This window comes from Thunnus albacares, chromosome 22, assembly GCF_914725855.1.
Source record: "Thunnus albacares chromosome 22, fThuAlb1.1, whole genome shotgun sequence".
Lineage (NCBI taxonomy): Eukaryota > Metazoa > Chordata > Actinopteri > Scombriformes > Scombridae > Thunnus > Thunnus albacares.
Genome location: NC_058127.1, coordinates 685,611 through 706,639, shown reverse-complemented (window position 1 = coordinate 706,639; position 21,029 = coordinate 685,611). Strand labels below are relative to the sequence as shown.

At 43.6% G+C, this 21,029-nt stretch overlaps 1 protein-coding gene and 1 long non-coding RNA gene across 3 annotated transcripts in view; one reads left to right on the top strand and one right to left on the bottom strand.

The window, feature by feature from the left end:
* LOC122973781 (RLA class II histocompatibility antigen, DP alpha-1 chain-like) overlaps nt 1-21,029 on the bottom strand; it is a 32,903-nt gene that overhangs the window by 11,633 nt on the left and 241 nt on the right. The window contains exon 2 of the mRNA XM_044341516.1: nt 20,777-21,022. Coding sequence (XP_044197451.1) covers nt 20,777-21,022 — 246 coding nt within the window. The remainder of the gene's footprint in view (nt 1-20,776; nt 21,023-21,029) is intronic.
* LOC122973784 lies at nt 16,786-19,588 on the top strand. 2 transcript variants are annotated; one of them, XR_006400131.1, is made up of 4 exons: nt 16,786-16,953; nt 17,594-18,570; nt 18,960-19,049; nt 19,239-19,588. It is a non-coding gene; the product is annotated as an uncharacterized LOC122973784 (long non-coding RNA). The 2 variants fall into 2 exon arrangements; XR_006400130.1 differs by having other exon boundaries at nt 16,786-18,570.

Genomic DNA, 21,029 nt, shown 5'->3' with positions numbered 1-21,029 from the left:
TAATCATCCAATCATTCAGTCTCACTCTCTGCTCTGCCACACCCCTCATTAGTTCAACCAGCTTCACCTGGCGCTCCCACCTGCTCATCATCTGCAATCAGCCAGTATATAAGCTGCCTCGGCCCACTCCCTCCTTGTCAGATTGTCTACGCTACTATGCTCAGTCATCTTGCTATCTTCACTGGACTGCCTTCCCGGTTTCTGATCAGCTTGTCTTCGACCATCGCTCCTCGTCTCTGCCCCGGTAAACCCACCAGCCTTCTGTCCCTGACTCTGAGTTCTGCCTGCCTGTTCCCTGGTCTTTGTCTGCTGTGGGAGTGGAAGATCGGGGTTCAAAAACTGTGTTTCTCTGACCGTGCTAATATTGCCCTGACATCATGTGAAATAAAGACTGCAAAGTTTATACCTGTGTCATTTGTGCTGCTATTGGGTCCAACCTATACCCGTTACAGTACAATCTGACCAATTATGGATCCAGCGCACGAACCCTCACCGCTGAGTCGCCTTGAAAGGATTGAAGGTGTCCTTCAACAACATGAGGCCATGATGACAGCAGCAGTGACTGAAACCAAACAGGCAGCAGCAGCCCACGAGCAGGCGCTAACAATGTTAGCTGGACAGCTGCAGCAGTTAACAGCCCTGCTAACCCAAGCCCCTCAAGCCTCTGGGGCTGCTTCTCCTCCTGCTCCGCCTGCTACCGCTCCTGCACTTGCTCCAGCCCCTTTGCCACCCATGGATGCCCCTGAGCCCCAGGTGGGAATCCCGGAGCGCTACGAGGGTGACCGAGAGACCTGTGGCCCTTTCCTCACCAACTGCTCTCTCCTGTTTGCTCTGCAGCCCCGCACCTTCGCCACTGAGGGAGCGAAGGTTGCATTCGTCATCAACCATCTGACGGGCAGAGCTCGGTTATGGGGGACAGCCGAGTGGGAGAGACGGTCACCAGCCTGTGCTTCCTTTGACCTGTTTGCCACAGAGCTTCGTAAGGTGTTTGGCTTTGGATACCTGTGGTCCTGAGGCAATCGGAGGTCTGATTGGACTGAAACAGGGCGAGAGAACAGTGGCAGACTACTCCATAGACTTTCGCACCAGAGCCAGCCGAAGAAAGTGGAACAACTCGGCCCTCTGTGACGCATTCCTCCACGGGTTGGCCGACTACATCAAGGATGAACTGGTTTCCCATGACCTGCCCACCACGTTGGATGGGGTGGTTGAGTTGGCCACCCGCATCGACCTCCGCATCCAGGCCCGGCGACGAGAGAAGCGTCAAGGGGGAGGCCATCGCCCTCTGCCGTCCCGCTCCCATGGGGGTGCCGTTGCAGCCAACTCTGCCTCCTCCTCAGCTCTGCAGACAGGGGATCCTGAGCCTATGCAGCTGGGACGCACCTCCCTCACCCCAGAGGAGAAGGAGCATCGCCGTAAGGCCAACCTCTGCCTTTACTGTGGAGCAGCAGGGCACTTCATCTCGAGATGTCCAGCAAAAGCCAGGGCTCATCAGTAATGGGGGAGATCCTGGTGAGCCCAACTTCCCTAGTGTCTCCCCGTCCCCAAAGAGCTCTGCTCCAGGCCCGGCTCCTCCTTCCGGACGGTCCCCACACCATGGCTACCTTCATTGACTCTGGGGCTGATGCCTGCATCATTGACGAGGAGCTGGCCCTTCAGTTGGGGCTCGGGCGGGTTCCCTTGCCACAACCGGTTCCCGCTAGAGCCCTAGATGGACACATCTTGGGCAACGTCACACATCAAACCTCCCCTGTCCATCTGCTGCTCTCTGGCAACCACCACGAAACAATCCAGTTTCACATCCTGAGCTCACTCCGTCTGCCTCTCATCCAGGGGTATCCTTGGCTCCGTCTTCACAACCCTCACATCGACTGGGTCACGGGGGCCATTCAAGGGTGGAGCCCCTCCTGTCATCTCAGGTGCCTGCAGCAAGCCTCCTTGCCACTCCACTCCCCCAGCCCCAGCTCCTCGCCTGATCTCTCCAGGGTGCCGCTGGAGTACCATGACTTCTGCCTGGTCTTCAGTAAAGCCAAAGCCACATCTCTGCCTCCGCACCGTCCCTACGACTGCGCTATTGACCTCTTGCCTGGGACTTCACCCCCCAAGGGGCGCCTGTACTCCTTGTCTGAGCCCGAGAGAAAGGCCATGGAGACTTATATCAATGACTCTCTGGCTGCGGGTCTCATCCGTCCTTCTTCCTCTCCTGCCGGGGCGGGTTTTTTCTTCGTGGAGAAGAAGGACAAGACCCTGAGACCCTGCATTGACTACCAAGGGCTAAATGACATCACTATCAAGAACAGGTACCCGCTGCCACTCATCTCCTCCGCCTTCGAGCTGCTCCAGGGGGCCACCATTTTCACCAAGCTCGACCTGCGCAACGCCTATCACCTTGTCCGCATCAGAGAGGGAGACGAGTGGAAGACGGCCTTCAACACCCCGACAGGGCACTACGAGTACCTCGTCATGCCATTCGGCCTCACCAATGCCCCCGCCGTTTTCCAGGCCCTGGTAAACGACGTTCTTCGAGACATGATCAACGGTTCGTCTTTGTCTACCTGGATGACATTCTCATCTTCTCCCAGTCCAGAGATGATCACATTCACCATGTCCAAGCCGTCCTCCAGCGCCTCCTTGAGAACTCCCTGTTTGTTAAAGCTGAGAAGTGTGAGTTCCATGCCTCCTCAGTGTCTTTCCTGGGGTACATAGTCGCAAAAGACAGTGTACAGATGGACCCAGCTAAAGTCTCTGCCGTCACCTCCTGGTCTGTTCCTGAGTCCCGCAAACAGCTTCAGTGCTTCCTGGGTTTTGCCAATTTCTACCGCCGCTTCATCCGCAATTACAGCTCCGTGGCAGCTCCTCTCACCGCCCTGACCTCCTCCAAGGTGCCTTTTCAGTGGTCACCTTCCACTGACAAAGCCTTCCAAACTCTCAAGACACGGTTCACCTCAGCACCCATCCTTCAGATGCCCGACCCTAATCGCCAGTTCATTGTGGAGGTGGATGCCTCTGATGTGGGGATAGGGGCTGTCCTGTCCCAGCGCTCTGCCACTGACCAGAAGCTCCACCCATGTGCTTTCTTCTCTCGGCGTTTGTCGCCTGCCGAGAGGAATTATGATATTGGCAACAGAGAGCTGCTGGCGGTGAAGATGGCTCTTGAAGAGTGGCGGCATTGGTTGGAGGGTACCAAAGAACCTTTTCTGGTCTGGACTGACCACAAGAACTTGGAGTACATCCAATCGGCTAAGAGACTGAATTCCCGCCAAGCCCGTTGGTGCCTGTTCTTTGCCCGGTTCAACTTCACCCTCTCCTACCGCCCTGGGTCTCGTAATGCCAAGCCCGACGCCCTGTCCCGGCAATTCCAGAGAGCGGAGGAATCTGGAAAGGGGCCAGAGCCCATCCTCCCTGGGTCCTGTCTTATCGCCGCGGTGACCTGGGACATCGAGGAGAGGGTGAGAGCAGTGGCTGAGGGACAGCCTGGTCCCAGCTCCTGCCCGCCAAACTGCTTGTTCGTCCCTCCAGCCTTGAGGTCAGAGGTGCTGCAGTGGGCCCACTCCTCCAAGCTCTCCTGCCACCCTGGTGCTCGACGGACACAGCACGCCCTCCTCCAGCGCTTCTGGTGGCCCAGCTTGAAAGAGGACACCCAGGACTTCGTCAAAGCCTGCCCGGTCTGTAATCAACACAAGACCTCCCGCCGGGTCCCAGCAGGACTTCTGCAGCCTCTTCCTGTTCCCCACCGCCCGTGGTCCCACATCTCCATGGACTTTGTGACAGGCCTTCCCTCTTCTGAAGGCCATACTGTCATCCTGACCATTGTGGACCGCTTCAGTAAAATGGCCCACTTTGTGCCTCTGCCCAAGCTCCCTTCAGCCAAGAGAACTGCTCAGTTGGTCCTGCTCCACATATTCCGTCTTCATGGCCTCCCTGTCGATGTGGTGTCAGACCGTGGGCCTCAATTTGCCTCTGTTTTTTGGAGAGAGTTCTGCAGTCTCCTGGGTGCCACCGCCAGTCTGTCCTCCGGCTTCCACCCTCAGACCAATGGGCAAACGGAGCACATGAACCAGGAGTTGGAAACGGCCCTGCGGTGCATGGCCTCCCAGAACCCCTCCTCCTGGTCCTCACAGCTGTTGTGGGTAGAATATGCCCACAACTCCCTCATCTGCTCTGCCACCGGCCTCTCTCCTTTCCAATGTGCATACGGCTATCAACCACCGTTGTTCCCCACCCAGGAGAAGGAGGTTTCCTGCCCGTCTGTCCAAGCCTTCATCCGCCGCTGCCGCAGAACCTGGCTCCGGGCCCGTTCCATCCTCCTTCGGTCTGTGGACCGCTACACTGCCGCCGCCAACCGCCGCCGCACCCCTGCACCTACTTACCAAGCGGGTCAGCGAGTGTGGCTCTCCACCCGAGACCTGCCCCTCCATGTGGAATCCAGGAAGATGGCACCTAAACACATTGGACCCTTCACTATACAGAAAGTCATCAACCCCGTTGCAGTACGGTTGAAGCTCCCGCGCTCTATGCGCGTCCATCCAACCTTCCATGTCTCCAAGGTGAAGCCGGTCCATGACAGTCCCTTGGTCCCTGCAGCACCGCCACCACCTCCTCCACGCATTGTTGACGGGGGTCCAGTCTACACGGTGCATCGCCTGATGCGCTCCCGCCGGCGGGGGAGAGGCCTTCAGTACTTGGTGGACTGGGAGGGGTATGGCCCGGAAGAGAGATCCTGGGTTCCTGCTCGTTTCATCGTCGACTCCAACCTCATTGCTGATTTTCATCGGTGTCATCCTGACCAGCCAGCTAAGATGCCTGCCCGTCGGGGAGCGCGCACTTTGCCTCCACCAGACCGGCCTCTGGGGGACCGTTCCTTGGGGGAAGCTACAGATGATGGAGAATCCCTCCACCAGACCCCCTCCACCCACCCGGCTGAGGAAATGGACTGGTCCGACTCCCAGGAGTTGTAGTCCCATCTCCTGCCCTGTTTATAGTGCCTTTTTAGGGATGTCGGGAGCCATCCCTTGAGGGGAGGGTTCTGTCAGAGTCTGCTCTCCCCCTCACCTGTTGCTGTGGGAATCATCCAATCATCCAATCATTCAGTCTCACTCTCTGCTCTGCCACACCCCTCATTAGTTCAACCACCTTCACCTGGCGCTCCCACCTGCTCATCATCTGCAATCAGCCAGTATATAAGCTGCCTCGGCCACTCCCTCCTTGTCAGATTGTCTACACTACTATGCTCAGTCATCTTGCTATCTTCACTGGACTGCCTTCCCGGTTTCTGATCAGCTTGTCTTCGACCATCGCCCCTCGTCTCTGCCCCGGTAAACCCACCAGCCTTCTGTCCCTGACTCTGAGTTCTGCCTGCCTGTTCCCTGGTCTTTGTCTGCTGTGGGAGTGGAAGATCGGGGTTCAAAAACTGTGTTTCTCTGACCGTGCTAATATTGCCCTGACATCATGTGAAATAAAGACTGCAAAGTTTATACCTGTGTCATTTGTGCTGCTATTGGGTCCAACCTATACCCGTTACACAAGGTCAAACAAGGACAAACAAGAACAATTTATATAAATGAAATAGTCTTACAACACATCACAATATGATTTGGATAATTAAACCTGGTTAAACAATGTTAAACCTGATGGTTGCTATTATCAATATCAATAGGCATCTTGAAAGACCAACAATTGCAACAAAGTACAAACAAACTGGATGAATGAAATGGACTCACAACAACTATCTAATTCCAATCCCACCTGTTTATTTTACACACTGGTTCTTATGGTAGCTATTCTCAGTAGCACCAGTAGTTGATTTATAGTTGAGTTGTAATGTTATACAGGAATAATCATTACTTCACAAGCAGATAATTTTAACCTATATTATCTCAAATCATGTACTATTTTAATGCACAACTCAGAAGGTGACTTTCGCTCCTCAAGACTTAAAAGGGCCATTTTAGTTGAGACTAGACCTTACTGCAAAACTACCTCTTAGAGTAAACTTGCACCTCTCATTTACCCTGTATGAGAAAATGACAGAATAATCATAATAATGATCACTTTATTTTCATGTCAGTGGATAAAACATTGGATAGATGCAGGAAGTACACAAACAAACATAAAAATCGGCCTAAAAGTGCACAAATAATTTTGGCCATGCACATACAAACATGAATGTATTTATGACCAGAAAAATCATCAATGACTCAAACAACAAGTTTGACAACAACAGCTTCTACATTCATATACATCATGATATCTGGAAACATGGAAATATTTTTGTTTTATAAACATTTGTTTGAACATTTGTTCAGCACAATCACATTCATCACTTCAGTTAGAAGCATGTAGGGACACAACATCATTTCCTTCTAATTTATTTCTTGAACCCCCCAAATACGTTTTGATGCTTCGCATTCTTGACAGCAAATTGTTGAGCAACAGCATAATGTTCCAAATGGTCAGTTTCATCCTGTTGAGTAGGACAAGTACACTATTAAGTCTCGTTTGTGACATTGTGCTTCTCAGATATGTCTTCAGCCTCCTAAGTGCTGAGAAGCTCCTCTCAGCTGAGGCTGATGAGCTTGGCAAGACTAACAGTATTTTCAGCAGTGTCCTGACCTCGTTGAAAAGTCTGCCAGCATCCCCTAGATTTTTATTTTAGCAATTGTTGTTTTCACCATCTCGGTATTGCTTGTGTTTGGTTGATATTTATCAGGGTGGGCAATATGCTCAGTTAAAGTTTCAACTGATGCAGGTCAAAGTCACCTGCATAGTGTTTGAGCACAACCTCTAGGTCCTCAGTGCAGTTTTCCTTCTCGATTGTTCTCACAATTAGACTCTCCAGACTGGCATTTACTGTGGTGTACAGGTTATAAAACCTCTCCTCAAGCATCTTCACCATCACTGAAATCATTGGGTCCCAATGATTGAATCTGTAGAGCTGTTTTGCACTGCTGTATGTGTCAGGATCATCACAGTCTTCATGCTCAACTAATCTTGGTGTCCATCATGTTCTAGGCATGGTGGGCTCATCAATGTCAAGTTTTTCGAACAGACAGACACTCCTACAGACCATCAAAGGAGGGATCCAACTTCATGTGATGCAGATTTTCTTTGAGGCAGTCAGTAGCCTCCCTTGCTTTACAAAATGGGGTTGTTTTGGTTTGCAAAACCTTGCTGACCATCTCTGATCTTGCAAATACCTTCTTGCATATCATCAGGCCAAGTAAGACTTCAAAAGATTTTAACTGTTCCACACGACCAGCTGCCTTACTTCTGGCACACCCTTTGTGATGTTCTGATATTTCTGATATTTGACAGTTTTCCAATGTACTGCTGATAGAGGATGTAAAGAGGGTTCCAGCCACTTGTACTTACGTTGGAGCCAGTCAGAAAGATCCTGTGAGTCTTGAGCCCGTAGCATCAGTAGTTGGTTCAAATTGCTGTTTTCCTCTGTGTAGCCTCTAAGGTCTATCCTACGACCTTCAGTAATGCCACTCTTCACTTTTCAGTTTCTTGAAGCTCTTTTGTCTTGAGTGTCAGGAGAACAGACTCATTGGAAATGTAGCTGGAAAACTTTAAGGTTGCTTCCTTATGAGTATGTGAGTTTTCATGTGATTTAAATCTCATTTTGGCCTTGGCCCAATTCCTAAACCCATCAGAAACAAAAGCTTCCTGACTCAACTTCGAAAATGTAAAAAGATTCAGCTTTTCAGCCATTCTACAGCTATGACAGCATGCTCTCTCTACTTTAGAGTCCCATTTGAGCCATGGATAGTCTTTAAACCAGGAGTACTTGAAGGACCTCTAAATATTTCCAAATAAAGACTTGGGAAACTGAATGTTTGGCTGAATTGGGGTCCTCCTGAAGGTGGTGTCAGACCACTCCTAAAAATTAAACATCAAGAAAAACCTGTGAATATCTACACTGTTCTAGCACCCTGCCTAGGACATTCAACATGCACATTCACATCGGCAACAATTTACTAGAACCTCATCTTCTCCAGTATGCAGTTCTCACACAAAACTTAAAAGAATAGTACTTCCACCCCACATCAACAACAAACAGAATCACACTAAAGTAAGCAGTAATAATCCTCATAGGACACATCTATTATTTCTCTCCTTCCTCTCATAACAACCAGATGAAGCTTGAGCAGCACCAGCATGGTAGACAAAAGGTGCATAAAATAATTCAATGTCAACTAAAGTGATATGTAAAATTTGTCAGGGAACGGTTGGCAAAACAGGAAGTAATGTTCATCCCAAATGCAAGTACCCACAACATTCACAGATTATGGACGTGTTTTTGCAAACTGTACAGCTTCATTTTCAGAATATAATATTATTATTATATTATATATATAATTATATTGTAAATAATTTTTATATTCTTTATTATGATTTTTCTTATTTCTTATATCTTTTCATATATTTTAGTGCACATTTTTCTACTATATTGTATTCCTGACCTTTGTTTATTTTTATTTATTTATTTTACAGTACTTTCTTTTTTCTGTTTTTTATTCTTCCCTTGCTATGTTCATTGTTATGCACCAAAACACCAAGACAAATTCCTTGTATTGGAAAACATACTTGGCAATAAACCCGATTCTGATTCTGAGATCATTTCTAGGAAATGGCATCCCTCGCTGATCCCAGGATTAAACTCTGAGGGGCCACCATCAGTCATGAAAAATAAAATAAAAGGCTCTGCATCAAGTGAGAGAGAGAGATGCTTTGGCAATATTGTTCATCTGACATTCATGCCAATAAAGCTTATTGAATTGAACTGGATTGAATTGAGAGAGAGAACATTTTGACATTTATTCAACGTGGATGGACGCAATCTACATCCCTCATGGTTGAGAATTAATGTTTTGAAAGATGACCAAATGATGACAAAAGTTGTTCAAAAGATATTCATGGCCCGACCAATAGCATATGTAAAGTCTGCAACCATCTATAATAGTTCATTGGCAAGATATATGGGTAGACTTTTGTGGACGTTCTAAACAGGTCATTGGATCGACGGCCTTCTTAAACACAATTCCTACTTTCTTAGACATCAATAATAGGTCACCAACAGACAGATGGTCACAGGATATCAACTCAATTGTGACATCAGAGGACATCGCCTATTCACTGGGATCATACTTCTTTAAACTATTTCAGTTCTCCTCCCTGACGTATTTCCATTTCCTGCATATCACTTAATAAGTTTATTTAGTATAGTATAGCATCTTTCACAGAAATGAAATTCACAAAGTGCTTCACAGGAATAAAAGTTAAAAAATAAGACCATAAAAACATATGCCACAAGTTAAAATTAACATAAAAAACAAAGGCAGTAAGGCACCTCAAGAAGAAACACATGAACAAATGATCATTACACATCACACACAACTCAAGATGACACAAAAGCCAATTCAAAAAGATGGGTCCTCAATAGTTTTATAAAAGCTTCTATAGAGACTGCTGACCGTATATGTACAGGAAGAGAGTTCCATAGTGTTGGAGCCACAAATGCGAAGGCACAATCACCTTTAGTTTTCAGTCACGAGCGACGGGCAGCCAGCAGGTCCTGGTTGGATGACCTGAGTGACCTACTGGCGACGATGATGTACTCAGGTGGCTGTCCATGCAGGCCTCTGTATATAATAACAAGAACCTTAACATGGATCCTAAAACGGTTGGGAAGCCAATTCAAAGAACTTAAAACAGGTGTAATTGTTACATCCTACCAGGACTTTTTCTGTTTTTTGGACTCTTGGTGTTTTTGTTCTTTTGACTTCCTTGGTTTTTGTTATCCTTCTGATGCCCTCAGACTTTTTCTGTTTTTAGTTGGACTTTTTGAGGGGCTCTTTCATTTGTGTTGCTTTTGTTTCCTGGTTTTGGTTTTCTCTGTTCCCTTGTGTGTTCCTCCCGTGTTTTTTGTGTCACCTGTTTGTTTACTTTAGTTCCTGTTTTATTTTGTAATATTTCCTCCTTGTGTCTGGTCACTTTACTTCCTGTGTTTGATTATTTCATGTGCCTCACCTGTGTCTCGTTTCCCTCACCTGTGTTTCATTTGCAATCACTTCCTGTGTATTTATAGTCCAGTTTTCAGTTCGGTCTTTGTTGAGTTGTCTGCTTTTGTCCTGTTTCTGTCCTGCTTTTGGTTCAATGTTCCTGTGTCTCCTGCATTCTGGTTTGTTCCGATGACTTTTTGCTTTTTTCATTAATAAATGAAAAATTTTGTCTTTCGATCGTGTGCCCTGTCTATTTCTGCTGAGAATCACTTGTGTCACATGGAGAAAATAGGCGAGACCTCAAATCTCTAAATGACGCGACGCAGCTGTGTGGCTGCTCTAATCTGTTAACATGGGCGCAGAAATGAAAAGCAAGAGGTTCTGTGACGCACACATGCTACTCATGCATCCAGTGTGTCCCAGGCGTTAGATTGCATTATCCTTTTATACTACAGGTAACGATACTGTCCTCTATTGACAAGAGTTAAATTCCCTTTTATGTTAATAGTTTATGGATGTTTGATAACCATGTATTTGTATTTGAAGTGTTTAATTTGTGATCTATTAACCTCATAGACAATCATATTTTAGTAGTTAAATTTGATAAGTAGTTGTATTGAAAGAATGAAGTTTCTGAAGTAATAGAAAGTAAAGATATAATGTTTGAAGGATTTGAATTTAAAGTTTTCTTTTATAGTTAAACAATAGTCACGTTGAATGTTTTTATATTATAAAGAGTTATGTTCAACTTATATTTAAATATGTTTCTGAAAATAATCTAATCACATAAGTGTTGCAGAACTTTATTTCCTTTCACTTTAGTATAAACTTTATTTTAGTAGATGGTTTGAGAAAGTTGAGTCAATGCAGGTTGTATGACTAGATATCATGAGGTGTTAATATGAAGGTTAATGTTTGTTATTAGAAGAACTGACTTATTGTGAAACCTATATAAACTGCTTAACCGTTATCAATCAGAAAATATCATGAATGCTTGGACACTATGAAAATAATGTGTTTACAGCTTTAATGTGAAATAAAAGGCAACAGTGACATGAAGTGTTTTCATGTAAAAACTCAGAATTAGATTTCCCCAAATTCCTTTACTTCAGGAGATGCAGGCTGCAAAGCACCAGCATCACCTGAAGCCCCTAGTACAAAAACACTGAATATTCATCAATAACTCAGAGCAACATCACTAAAACTTCCCCTGTTTTTCTTCTAACTTATAAAAACATCCTCAAAGAGATTCCTCTGAGCTGGCCTCCAAGAACTCGGACATTTTTAAGACGTCTCTTTTATTTGTGTTTCAACCAAATATATCCGTGTTTAATCTTTTATTGCAACAAGTTAATTTGTTTTGTTTCATTAGTAACATTAAGTCTTGTATTTCCACATATAGTAACTTAATTTGAAGTAAACATGTGCAGTATTTTATTTTGAAGTAGACGCGGCTGAAGACTTGTGTAGTCAGACTAAACTTTATTCAGCACTCAAGTCAAGTTTCTACTAGCCAACCAAAAGCCTGAATCTGCAACTTAAACTCCAGAAGAAGAACACTTGAAACTGCTCTCTGAGAGCAAGACTGCAACCCAGAAGTGAAGCCGTCCTGAAGACTCTGCCAGAGCAGCCTGAAACAGCCTGATTCTTTACCGGCATTCAACGCCTCTGCATCCACTGAGATGCTCCACAGCCCACAGCTGATCCGGGCTCTTCCACTTCAACACTGCTGGTGATGCTGCGTCAAACAACTCTGGACCTGCCAAGATGACGCCTCTACCATGACGAGACACTTCAACAGTAAGGCATAACATGGCTTAGTGATCAAGGGTTGATGTCGAATAACGTTAAAATTAAAGATTTTCTTTAGAGAAGTTGAATTAGCTCTTCTCTTAGCATTCCCCGGTACAACACGTTAAGCCTCGAGTCACGCACTTCGAGCCACTCTTGCTGAATCATTTTATTATTTTTATTATCATTTTTAGGCCTTATTTATTTATTTATTTCCTTTCTTTTTATGTATTATTTTCTGTATATTATCTGTATATATTATATTATCTATGCTGTATCATGTATCCTCAAGACGTTTATCTATTAATAAATGTCTTCATTTATCCTTAAAGTGTTCAGTTGTTTCTTTGAGCTGCAGTAAACAGAGGTCACTGTTTGGGACAAGAACTTATGATTGTGAGACTGATTCATTGATTAAACTGAACGAGGGTTAGTGCTTCCTCCTGGCACTGACGTATCCTTACCAAAAAGGAGGTGGTGCCCCAATAACGAGGTAATTCATTAATAAAGTATCGATACTCCTACATCAGGCTTAAAAGATACAAAGAGATGAAAATTGTCAGCATAACAATGATCACTAAATTTGCTGATAACATGACCTAGGGAGAGCAAAGAGAATAGGACCCAGAACAGAGCCTTGCAACACACCACAGGAAAGACAAGCAGTTTCGGATGAGTAAGGACCAAGAGAGACAGAAAAACTCCTGTCTGCAAGGTAGGAGGAGAACCAATCCAGGGCGCTCCCTGAGACACCTACACATTACCTGAGCCTTTCAGTCATTAGTCTGTGATCCACAGTGTCATTGGAAACTCTGAGAGGAGCAGTTTCGGTGGAATGTTTCTGACATGTGGTCAAGACAGCAGTGAGCTGTTTGGCAACAACTTTACATCTACGCCGGAAACAACAAATCCCACCTGACTCTCCCTGCTCTGCTGTGATGTCCTACTGAATGTAGTGAAAGCAACAATGTTGATGAGCACAGAGATGTCTTGAAAATGAACGGTAGAGGTATTCGATCACATTATAAGGCTACTATGCCATTTCAAGGCACCATTTCTAGTTTGTCCACAGTGCTGTGTGTATTGAAATACTGCAGTGAGAGCCAAAGGGAGAAAGACATCATATTTTGAACTAGGTGTAACAAAGGGGCTGAAGTCTTAAATATTTCAGTTATCCTGCACTTAATACTGGCCTATCACGTGGCCCCGTCCCACTTGCCTCTCCCTAATCTGCTGTGCTGTCCTCCTGAATGTAGTGAAAGCAACAGTGTTGATGAGCACAGAGAGGTATCAAAAGGTATGATAATGCAAGTCTATCTAGAGCCATATATCAGCATTTGAACATAAATGCTTGTGGTCACTGTCCGGTGGTACTGAATGACAGGATTTTCAAACAATCAGCCATTTACATTTTGTTTACATTTACACCGTTCTCTCTCCTCGCCTCACTTACTGCAGCTTTACCTGTCTCTCCTCCTGCCTCTTCCCTGCTTTTACTTGCATTCTCCTGATAGGACGATTGATAATAAAGAAGACAGCGTTACTCTAGGCTTTGACTCTTAAAAGTTAGTTACTGTCAATGAAAATTATTGGTGTGCACGTACACTAGTCTTCCTTTTGATAAATTGGTCTTGCTCTAGTTTTTTTTTTTGTCATAGCCTAATTTGTGCTGAAATGAACACAAGGTACTGTATCAGAGGTTAGTGATGGGCACTTTGGCTCTTTTCAGGGAGCCGGCTCTGTCAGTTCCCTGATGTTGCCAGAAGATCATTACCAGCAAAGCCTTGAATTAATGATGCAATTTTCACTAATATCTCCTCATAATCCAACTATACTGTACTTAAGGCAGCAGCTTGTATATGTCACGTCCTACCAGGACTTTTTCTGTTTTTTGGACTCTTTGTGTTTTTGTTCTTTGGTTTTTGTTATCCTTCTGATGCCCTCAGACTTTTTCTGTTTTTAGTTGGACTTTTTGAGGGGCTCTTTCATTTGTGTTGCTTTTGTTTCCTGGTTTTGGTTTTCTCTGTTCCCTTGTGTGTTCCTCCTGTGTTTTTTGTGTCACCTGTTTGTTTACTTTATCATGTATCTTCAAGACGTTTATCTATTAATAAATGTCTTCATTTATCCTAAAAGTGCTTGGTCGTTTCTTTGGGCTGCAGTAAATAGAGGTCACTGTTTGGGACAAGAACTTACGATTATGAGACTGATTCATTGATAAAACTGAACAAGGGTTAGTACTCCCTCCTGGCACTGACAAATCCTTTAGTTCCTGTTTTATTTTGTAATATTTCCTCCTTGTGTCTGGTCACTTTACTTCCTGTGTTTGATTATTTCATGTGTCTCACCTGTGTCTCGTTTCCCTCACCTGTGTTTCATTTGCAATCACTCCCTGTGTATTTATAGTCCAGTTTTCAGTTCGGTCTTTGTTGAGTTGTCTGCTTTTGTCCTGCTTCTGTTCGATGTTCCTGTGTTGCCTGAGTTCTGGTTCATTCCCATGACTTTTTGCTTTTTCATTAAAAAATATCTGCATCGGATTGTCCCTGCCTACGGTCTCTGCATTTGGGTCCACCTGCTCCACTCACCCACCCTGACAGTATAATTATACAAAGGCAGAAAGTCACAGGTTTAATTCTTCCAACTGGCCTGAAATCTTGTGAAAAACCAGTCAATACACTGCAGACACACAGCAGCTGACGGAGAGAGGAAGTCATATTATACTGAGAAATATTAGCTTTTTCTAGGTGAATAAATGTTAATGTGATTCAGGAGTTATTAATAACACCATCAAGCACATCAAAGTTTAAAAAACACGCACACAAAGGGCAACCATTTACTGCATACTGACCACCATCAGTAATCAATACAAACACACATTATTAAACCATTAACTAACAGCAGTCAACAACAGATAACCTTATCATACTTTAGCAGATACCTGGTGTTTCTGTAGTGACAAATGTTAAAAAATATAAACATATTAGCAGTTTGAATTAAACTGAAGCTCCTGCGCTCTCCGGGGAGAATATTACACCAAACCCCCTTTAAGAAATATGATGTGTTAACAATTCCTTACATGTCTGCAAAAACACATAACTCTAGAAACACAAGATAAAAGGAATCATATGTCAACAGTCTTCTTGTTAATTTGGCATCAATATAACCTTTGCAAACTTTGCATTTTTTTCACCTCAGCTCACTACCAGCCTCCGTTGAATAGCTGCACTATTTTAGTGGGAGAAGACGGTGGGAATGAGAGGCGAACTGTTTCAAAAATTAAGATTTCTCACTAAAATACGTGCTGATTGGTTGATCAGGGACAGGATGAATTAAACACAGACTCATAACACTGTTGATTTTTTCGGCCGTTACCAAAGTAAATACCTGGTTTGCAGCTCAGCTTTGTCACAGACTCACTCCTGTGAGGGTTGACAGATTGTGATTGACAACCAAAGCATGCTGTGGCAAACGATCAGTGATGAGTTCGAGTTGTTTGAATGAACCAACTCAAAGGGTCCAAGAATGTGTTATTTTTTATTACTTGCTTTGTCAGTTGCTGAACATAGTAAAATGATGATTGATATGGCTGCTTAAATATAATCACATGATTGCGGGGACTGTATGATGATAAGTTTGTTTTTAAAAAGACAAAAAATGGGGTAGCAGTGGGCCGGCTCAAGGCATAGGCCATATAAGTGGTCGCCTAGGGCGTCACCTTGTCTGGTGGGCACTGGCCGCCCTCAAAGGAAAAAATAAAATTACAAAATTAAAAAATAGATAAATAAAAATTCGCCAGTGGGTGCCCCTGTTCATTTTCTGCCTTGGCATAAAATATGAACAAATACATAAAGAAAGATTGAAATATACTTTGCACCCTTGTTCCTCACAGTGTTTCATCTGCTCTGTGCTCACTAAAGAAGAGTGTGGTGGAGGCTGCCTTCCCTTGAGCAAACAGATGTCTCAGTGAATGTACAAAGACAACATGTATGTCAGTAAGAGACAGTACCCAGGGAAGTTAATTAAAGGTTAATCAGTGATATAATAGTTTGGTTGTCTGTGTGAGGTTTATATTTTGTGAAATATGGAAGATGTTGAGACATTATTATCTCCAAGCCAGGTGCAACTGATACAGTTTAGAGTAAAGTCTGAGACACCATTGTTTCTAAGATGAATAAACTTGGATCATTACCAAAGCATCAAGGTCACTAATAAACTTAGAAACAATAGCAGAATAGTTTTGAATATGGTTAAAACGAGGTGGAGTCTAGAAAATAAGCTCCACATTAGGTGGGATGATGAAAAGGTATACAATATGATGTTTTGTGATTTTACATGAGGTTTTCTTTATCCTGGGATAAAGGTCTTGGTTTGCTTTGTATTACTCTTTATGCACAGTAAACCTATTCACACTGAACTCTACCAGCTTCAAGTGTATTTTTTGAGTCTTTCTCTTATTTTGAGTTTAAGTCTAAGTTGTGGATGACCTGAAGATTTATTGGCCCATCTGAAGATTTCTCACGACATGAGGGATGATGCATCACAAAGTCTATGAGCAGATGTCAACAGATGGATATTCACATTTATTTCATTATGAAAAGGTCCAAACCTTCAGGTGCACAAGGAAGAAAACAGAGAACAGCGAAGGAGGAAAAGAAAGCCTAATATAGAGGTATGTCGTCTTGTGTTAACATTAAAATGCTGTTTTGTGTGTAACATGAGACGTTTCATTTGTAGCAGCTAGCTAGCTAAGTAGCAATAAAGCTAATGCTAGATAATGATGCTACGATAGCTGCTGGACTCAGATAATGTTACAGATTGAAGGATATGAGCAGGCACATGCAGAGGGGGACCTGCCCCTCGATGTCCAAAGTGCTCTTTTGTCGAGCATATTTATTTTCATTTTTATTTATTCATTTATTTATTTTTTGTGAAGGTCTGCGTGGCCCTTCAAAAAGAACATTTAACAATTAATAATAATTTATCTATAAATAAAATGACCGTCATGGCCGCTGCCGTCAGTCACATGATGACCTTTCACCTGAGGTCATGGTGACGTGTCCTAACAGTAGTAACTGAGTTGCTGCTGCAGACAGACGCTCGGCGGGAGAAATAACAATGATTTGATTTCATTTCACTGTAAAAAGAAGAACTTCAGCTGCTGGTAAGTGAGGTTTGCAGCGCTGTTATGTGCACGTTGTTTGCTGTATTTTACAAGAGGAAGTGACGTGAACATGCCTGTTCAGTTAGCCGTTAGCCGCTAGCTAACCACAGTGTGCTGCTTTTCATTACTATGTTTGTAACGTGTTTATTGATTAGTCAGCTGATCTGACGGTCAGCTGTTGTTGTCAAACAGCAGATCAACAAAACTACCTGTGGAGCAGGAATGAAAACACCAACAACAGCTGATCATATTTATTCATCAATCATCAATCAATTTCTTCTTCATGAGCCAAAAGGCTTCTGTTCTTCTTCTCTGTTTCAGAGTCTCAGCTCCTTCAGGAAAATATGACATCACACAGCTGCGTCTCCTATAAAATCATCACGTCACATTTTCACAAACTAAATAAGCAACGTTTTATTGTTATTGATCCTTTATGTCGGTTCTGTTCAGACAGACGCTGCTATAGATCTATAATCAAATGATTAAACACTGGAGCAGTTATCAGATGTTTTCCTTCCAACTATCACTATATATAAATTATTAAGTAACAGGGTAAAGTATTAATTAATTGTATGAATGAATTTTAAGTTTAAACTTTAGAGTTTAAACTGTCACTTAATAAGTTTCTACATATTTAAAGCTGACTTCTACAGTTGAGGTGCTGTGGGTCATGAGTAGTTGACGCTGGAGTGAGCGAGGACCATAGACTGTAGGACGAGGACGTCCCGTCTGGTGAATGAAGTTCCTCCGTCCTCGTGAAGAGACAGAAGTGAGGGAAGCGACATGTTAGCGTAATGAAAAGCAGCGTATGACGACAGCAACCTCCTCAACAGCAACTGTACTATGTTCCCCGTCAGGTAGAACATGTGTGCCTCAGGTCACACTAGTGATGCTCAACATACTATGAAGTGATGATTATGAGGTAGAAATGTATCACTGTGGTTTTTAGTACCATGGCTGATCTGCATAACAGCTACAGTTCATATGGCTGTAAGAAGTGATGGAGGTAAATAACACTGACAGCTCTGTCTGCTGTACAGTTTGATGTGAATGTTTGGATTGCTACGTGTGTCGTCATCTTGGTGTTTATTATTGCTGTTATAATGACGGCAATAATTTCAAATATCATTTTCATGTTGATGTTTCACAGTCAGGAACACTTGAGATGCTATTTGATAGTTGAGATGAGACAGCTGAGTGTGATTCTACGCTGCTGAATAAAACTGCTGTGACTTTAAATTGATTCTAAAATGAAGTCTGTTTGTGAACTAAAAGAACAAATTTACTGCCAACAGAACACACACACACACACACACACACACACACACACACACACACACACCAGAGGGAGAATCATAGTGCTCTGATGTCATCAGGTGGGGACAATGATATAATATGATGTGATTTGTTGAAAGATTCTATGTTTTATTCTGTTGGAATAAAACTGCTATAATTCAACATGTGATGCTGTAAGTGATGTTGGTGTTTAAGTCTTGTTCCATGTGCCTCTTTTTAACATTGAACAGCTGCCCTCTACAGGTCTCTGCCCTGGATATGAGACTGAACGGCAGCCAGTAGCTAACGTTAGCTATCTGGATAACTGCTCCTTCCTACAACGTAAGGCACTGTGCTGAAATATCACTGACCAATATCAGTGATAATAACTGACACTATATCCATAAAAACATAGATTTCTGCACAGAGTTGCACCAGCTGTGTGTGAGCTGGCACGAACCACTTGGTCTATATTAGATTACTAGATTGTAAAATGGCAGCAATTAATGGAAAAATGATGCCGTGTGGCAGAAAAACTGCTATTTTACCATCAGTGAGTTCTGTGACATGATATATTTATTAATACATAAATCACAACTAAGGAATAATTCACATTATAACTAAGTTTGAACTCACACTCACCTGGTGCAACAGGCTGCAGCAGTTATATGTTCCACTCTGCAGCTACATGTGTTTGCTAACAGGCTGATATCTAGTCTATAACTGTCCAGATGCTCTCAGGAAACATCTGCAGAAGCCTCCAGCTGCTGGAGAAGAAACATCTGATCTCTCATCTACAGCAGGTACGTTCTTTGTGGTCTGTGTAATTGATCATACTCTGCTTTGTTCTCATCATTATTATTACTATTGTTGTTGTTGAATGTTATAATTACACATTGTTACTAATTAAATGCAGTCTCAGTTAAATAAAGTTTATTTGTACTTTATATGCAGCAGAATGACACAAATGCAACAGTCTGGATGTTCTGTATGTTTGAATACAGCTGCAGGTGAAACAACATCTAACATCATATCAAACACTGCAGCAACCTGCAGCAGGTCAGTTCTAAAACCAAACCCTAATCTCAGCCAGAGCCCTGAGGTAGTAAAACCATCACGTTGCTCCCCCTGAATGAATAACGGGGATGCATTCGCTCCACTCGCTCCACTGATCAGGCGCCTGTGTGTGATTGTACGGAAGATAATTCAGAGGTTTCCTGCAGTGGTGTCAGTGGTTTGAGGTGGTTTAAGGTGGTGTGGGGTGGTTTAAGGTGGTCTGAGGTGGTTTAAGGTGGTCTGAGGTGGTTTAAGGTGGTTTGAGGTGGTTTAAGGTGGTCTGAGGTGGTTTGAGGTGGTTTAAGGTGGTGTGGGGTGGTTTAAGGTGGTCTGAGGTGGTTTAAGGTGGTCTGAGGTGGTTTAAGGTGGTTTGAGGTGGTTTAAGGTGGTCTGAGGTGGTTTAAGGTGGTCTGAGGTGGTCTGAGGTGGTTTAAGGTGGTCTGAGGTGGTCTGAGGTGGTTTAAGGTGGTCTGAGGTGGTTTGAGGTGGTTTAAGGTGGTCTGAGGTGGTTTAAGGTGGTCTGAGGTGGTTTAAGGTGGTTTAAGGTGGTCTGAGGTGGTTTAAGGAGGTTTAAGGAGGTTTAAGGTGGTTTAAGGAGGTTTGAGGTGGTTTAAGGAGGTTTAAGGAGGTTTAAGGTGGTTTAAGGAGGTTTGAGGTGGTTTAAGGTGGTCTAAGGTGGTCTAAGGTGGTTTAAGGAGGTTTAAGGTGGTTTAAGGAGGTTTAAGGTGGTCTAAGGTGGTTTAAGGAGGTTTAAGGTGGTATGAGGTGGTTTAAGGTGGTTCAAGGTGGTTTAAGGTGGTATGAGGTGGTTTAAGGTGGTTCAAGGTGGTTTAAGGTGGTATGGGAGTATTGTCACATGTGTTGTTGTCAGGTGACCTCTGTACCTGTCCCTGTCTCTGTCTCTCTGCTCTCTGAGGGTCAGAACGGGAATCAAACCCAACATTTCATCTCTGTTACAGTTTGTTCAACGTTCATTCTAACAAACTTTTGCTTCACAGGTGAAATGTAAGTTTTAGCACATTGAGCCAATTTCATTACTGTAATATTGTCGGTCATACTTCAGCATGTGTTCTTACAAAGATGTTGCTGTTTCAGTTCTTAACCTTTAACCTTTAACCTTTAACCTTTAACCCTACCTGTCCACAGGTAATGCAGTTATGTTGTTTTCAGCTTCACTGCTGCAGTTTGATCAACAACTTTACTGCCTGTTAGTGTTAATTATTGATTATTATTCTGATTCAAACACTTTTATTGTCTCCAGTTTGTTTGTTGTTTGTGCTGCTGATGATACAGCACATATGAGAACATACATATAGAACATAGTAACACTGACACATGTAACTGTCCTGCACTCTGACAGCTTCAGTACTTACACACTTCACCTCTGATCACACTATAGAAACCATTTATTCAAGTGTCAACTCTGAGTTACTGATCTGCAGTTTAAATAGCAGTAAAGTGACAGACGTATTAAATTAGATTTAGTCTTTACCGAGTTTTGGTGGGATGTCCTTCATTCCAACACGACTGTTCTTCAGGTTTGATTTGCAGATCTGTTGATTAGTCACAGCATTTTCATAAAATCCTGGGAAGTTTGGATGAACTGCAAAGTCGGGCAGAGCATCAACTCCTCTCTGGTTTTTGAAGTCTGCGTACCAAACCTCATCACCCTCCATTCCATACATCTCCTCTCCATCAGAGTCTGAACAGCCGGCGATAAAAAGATCTTCATGTATAACTGAAGA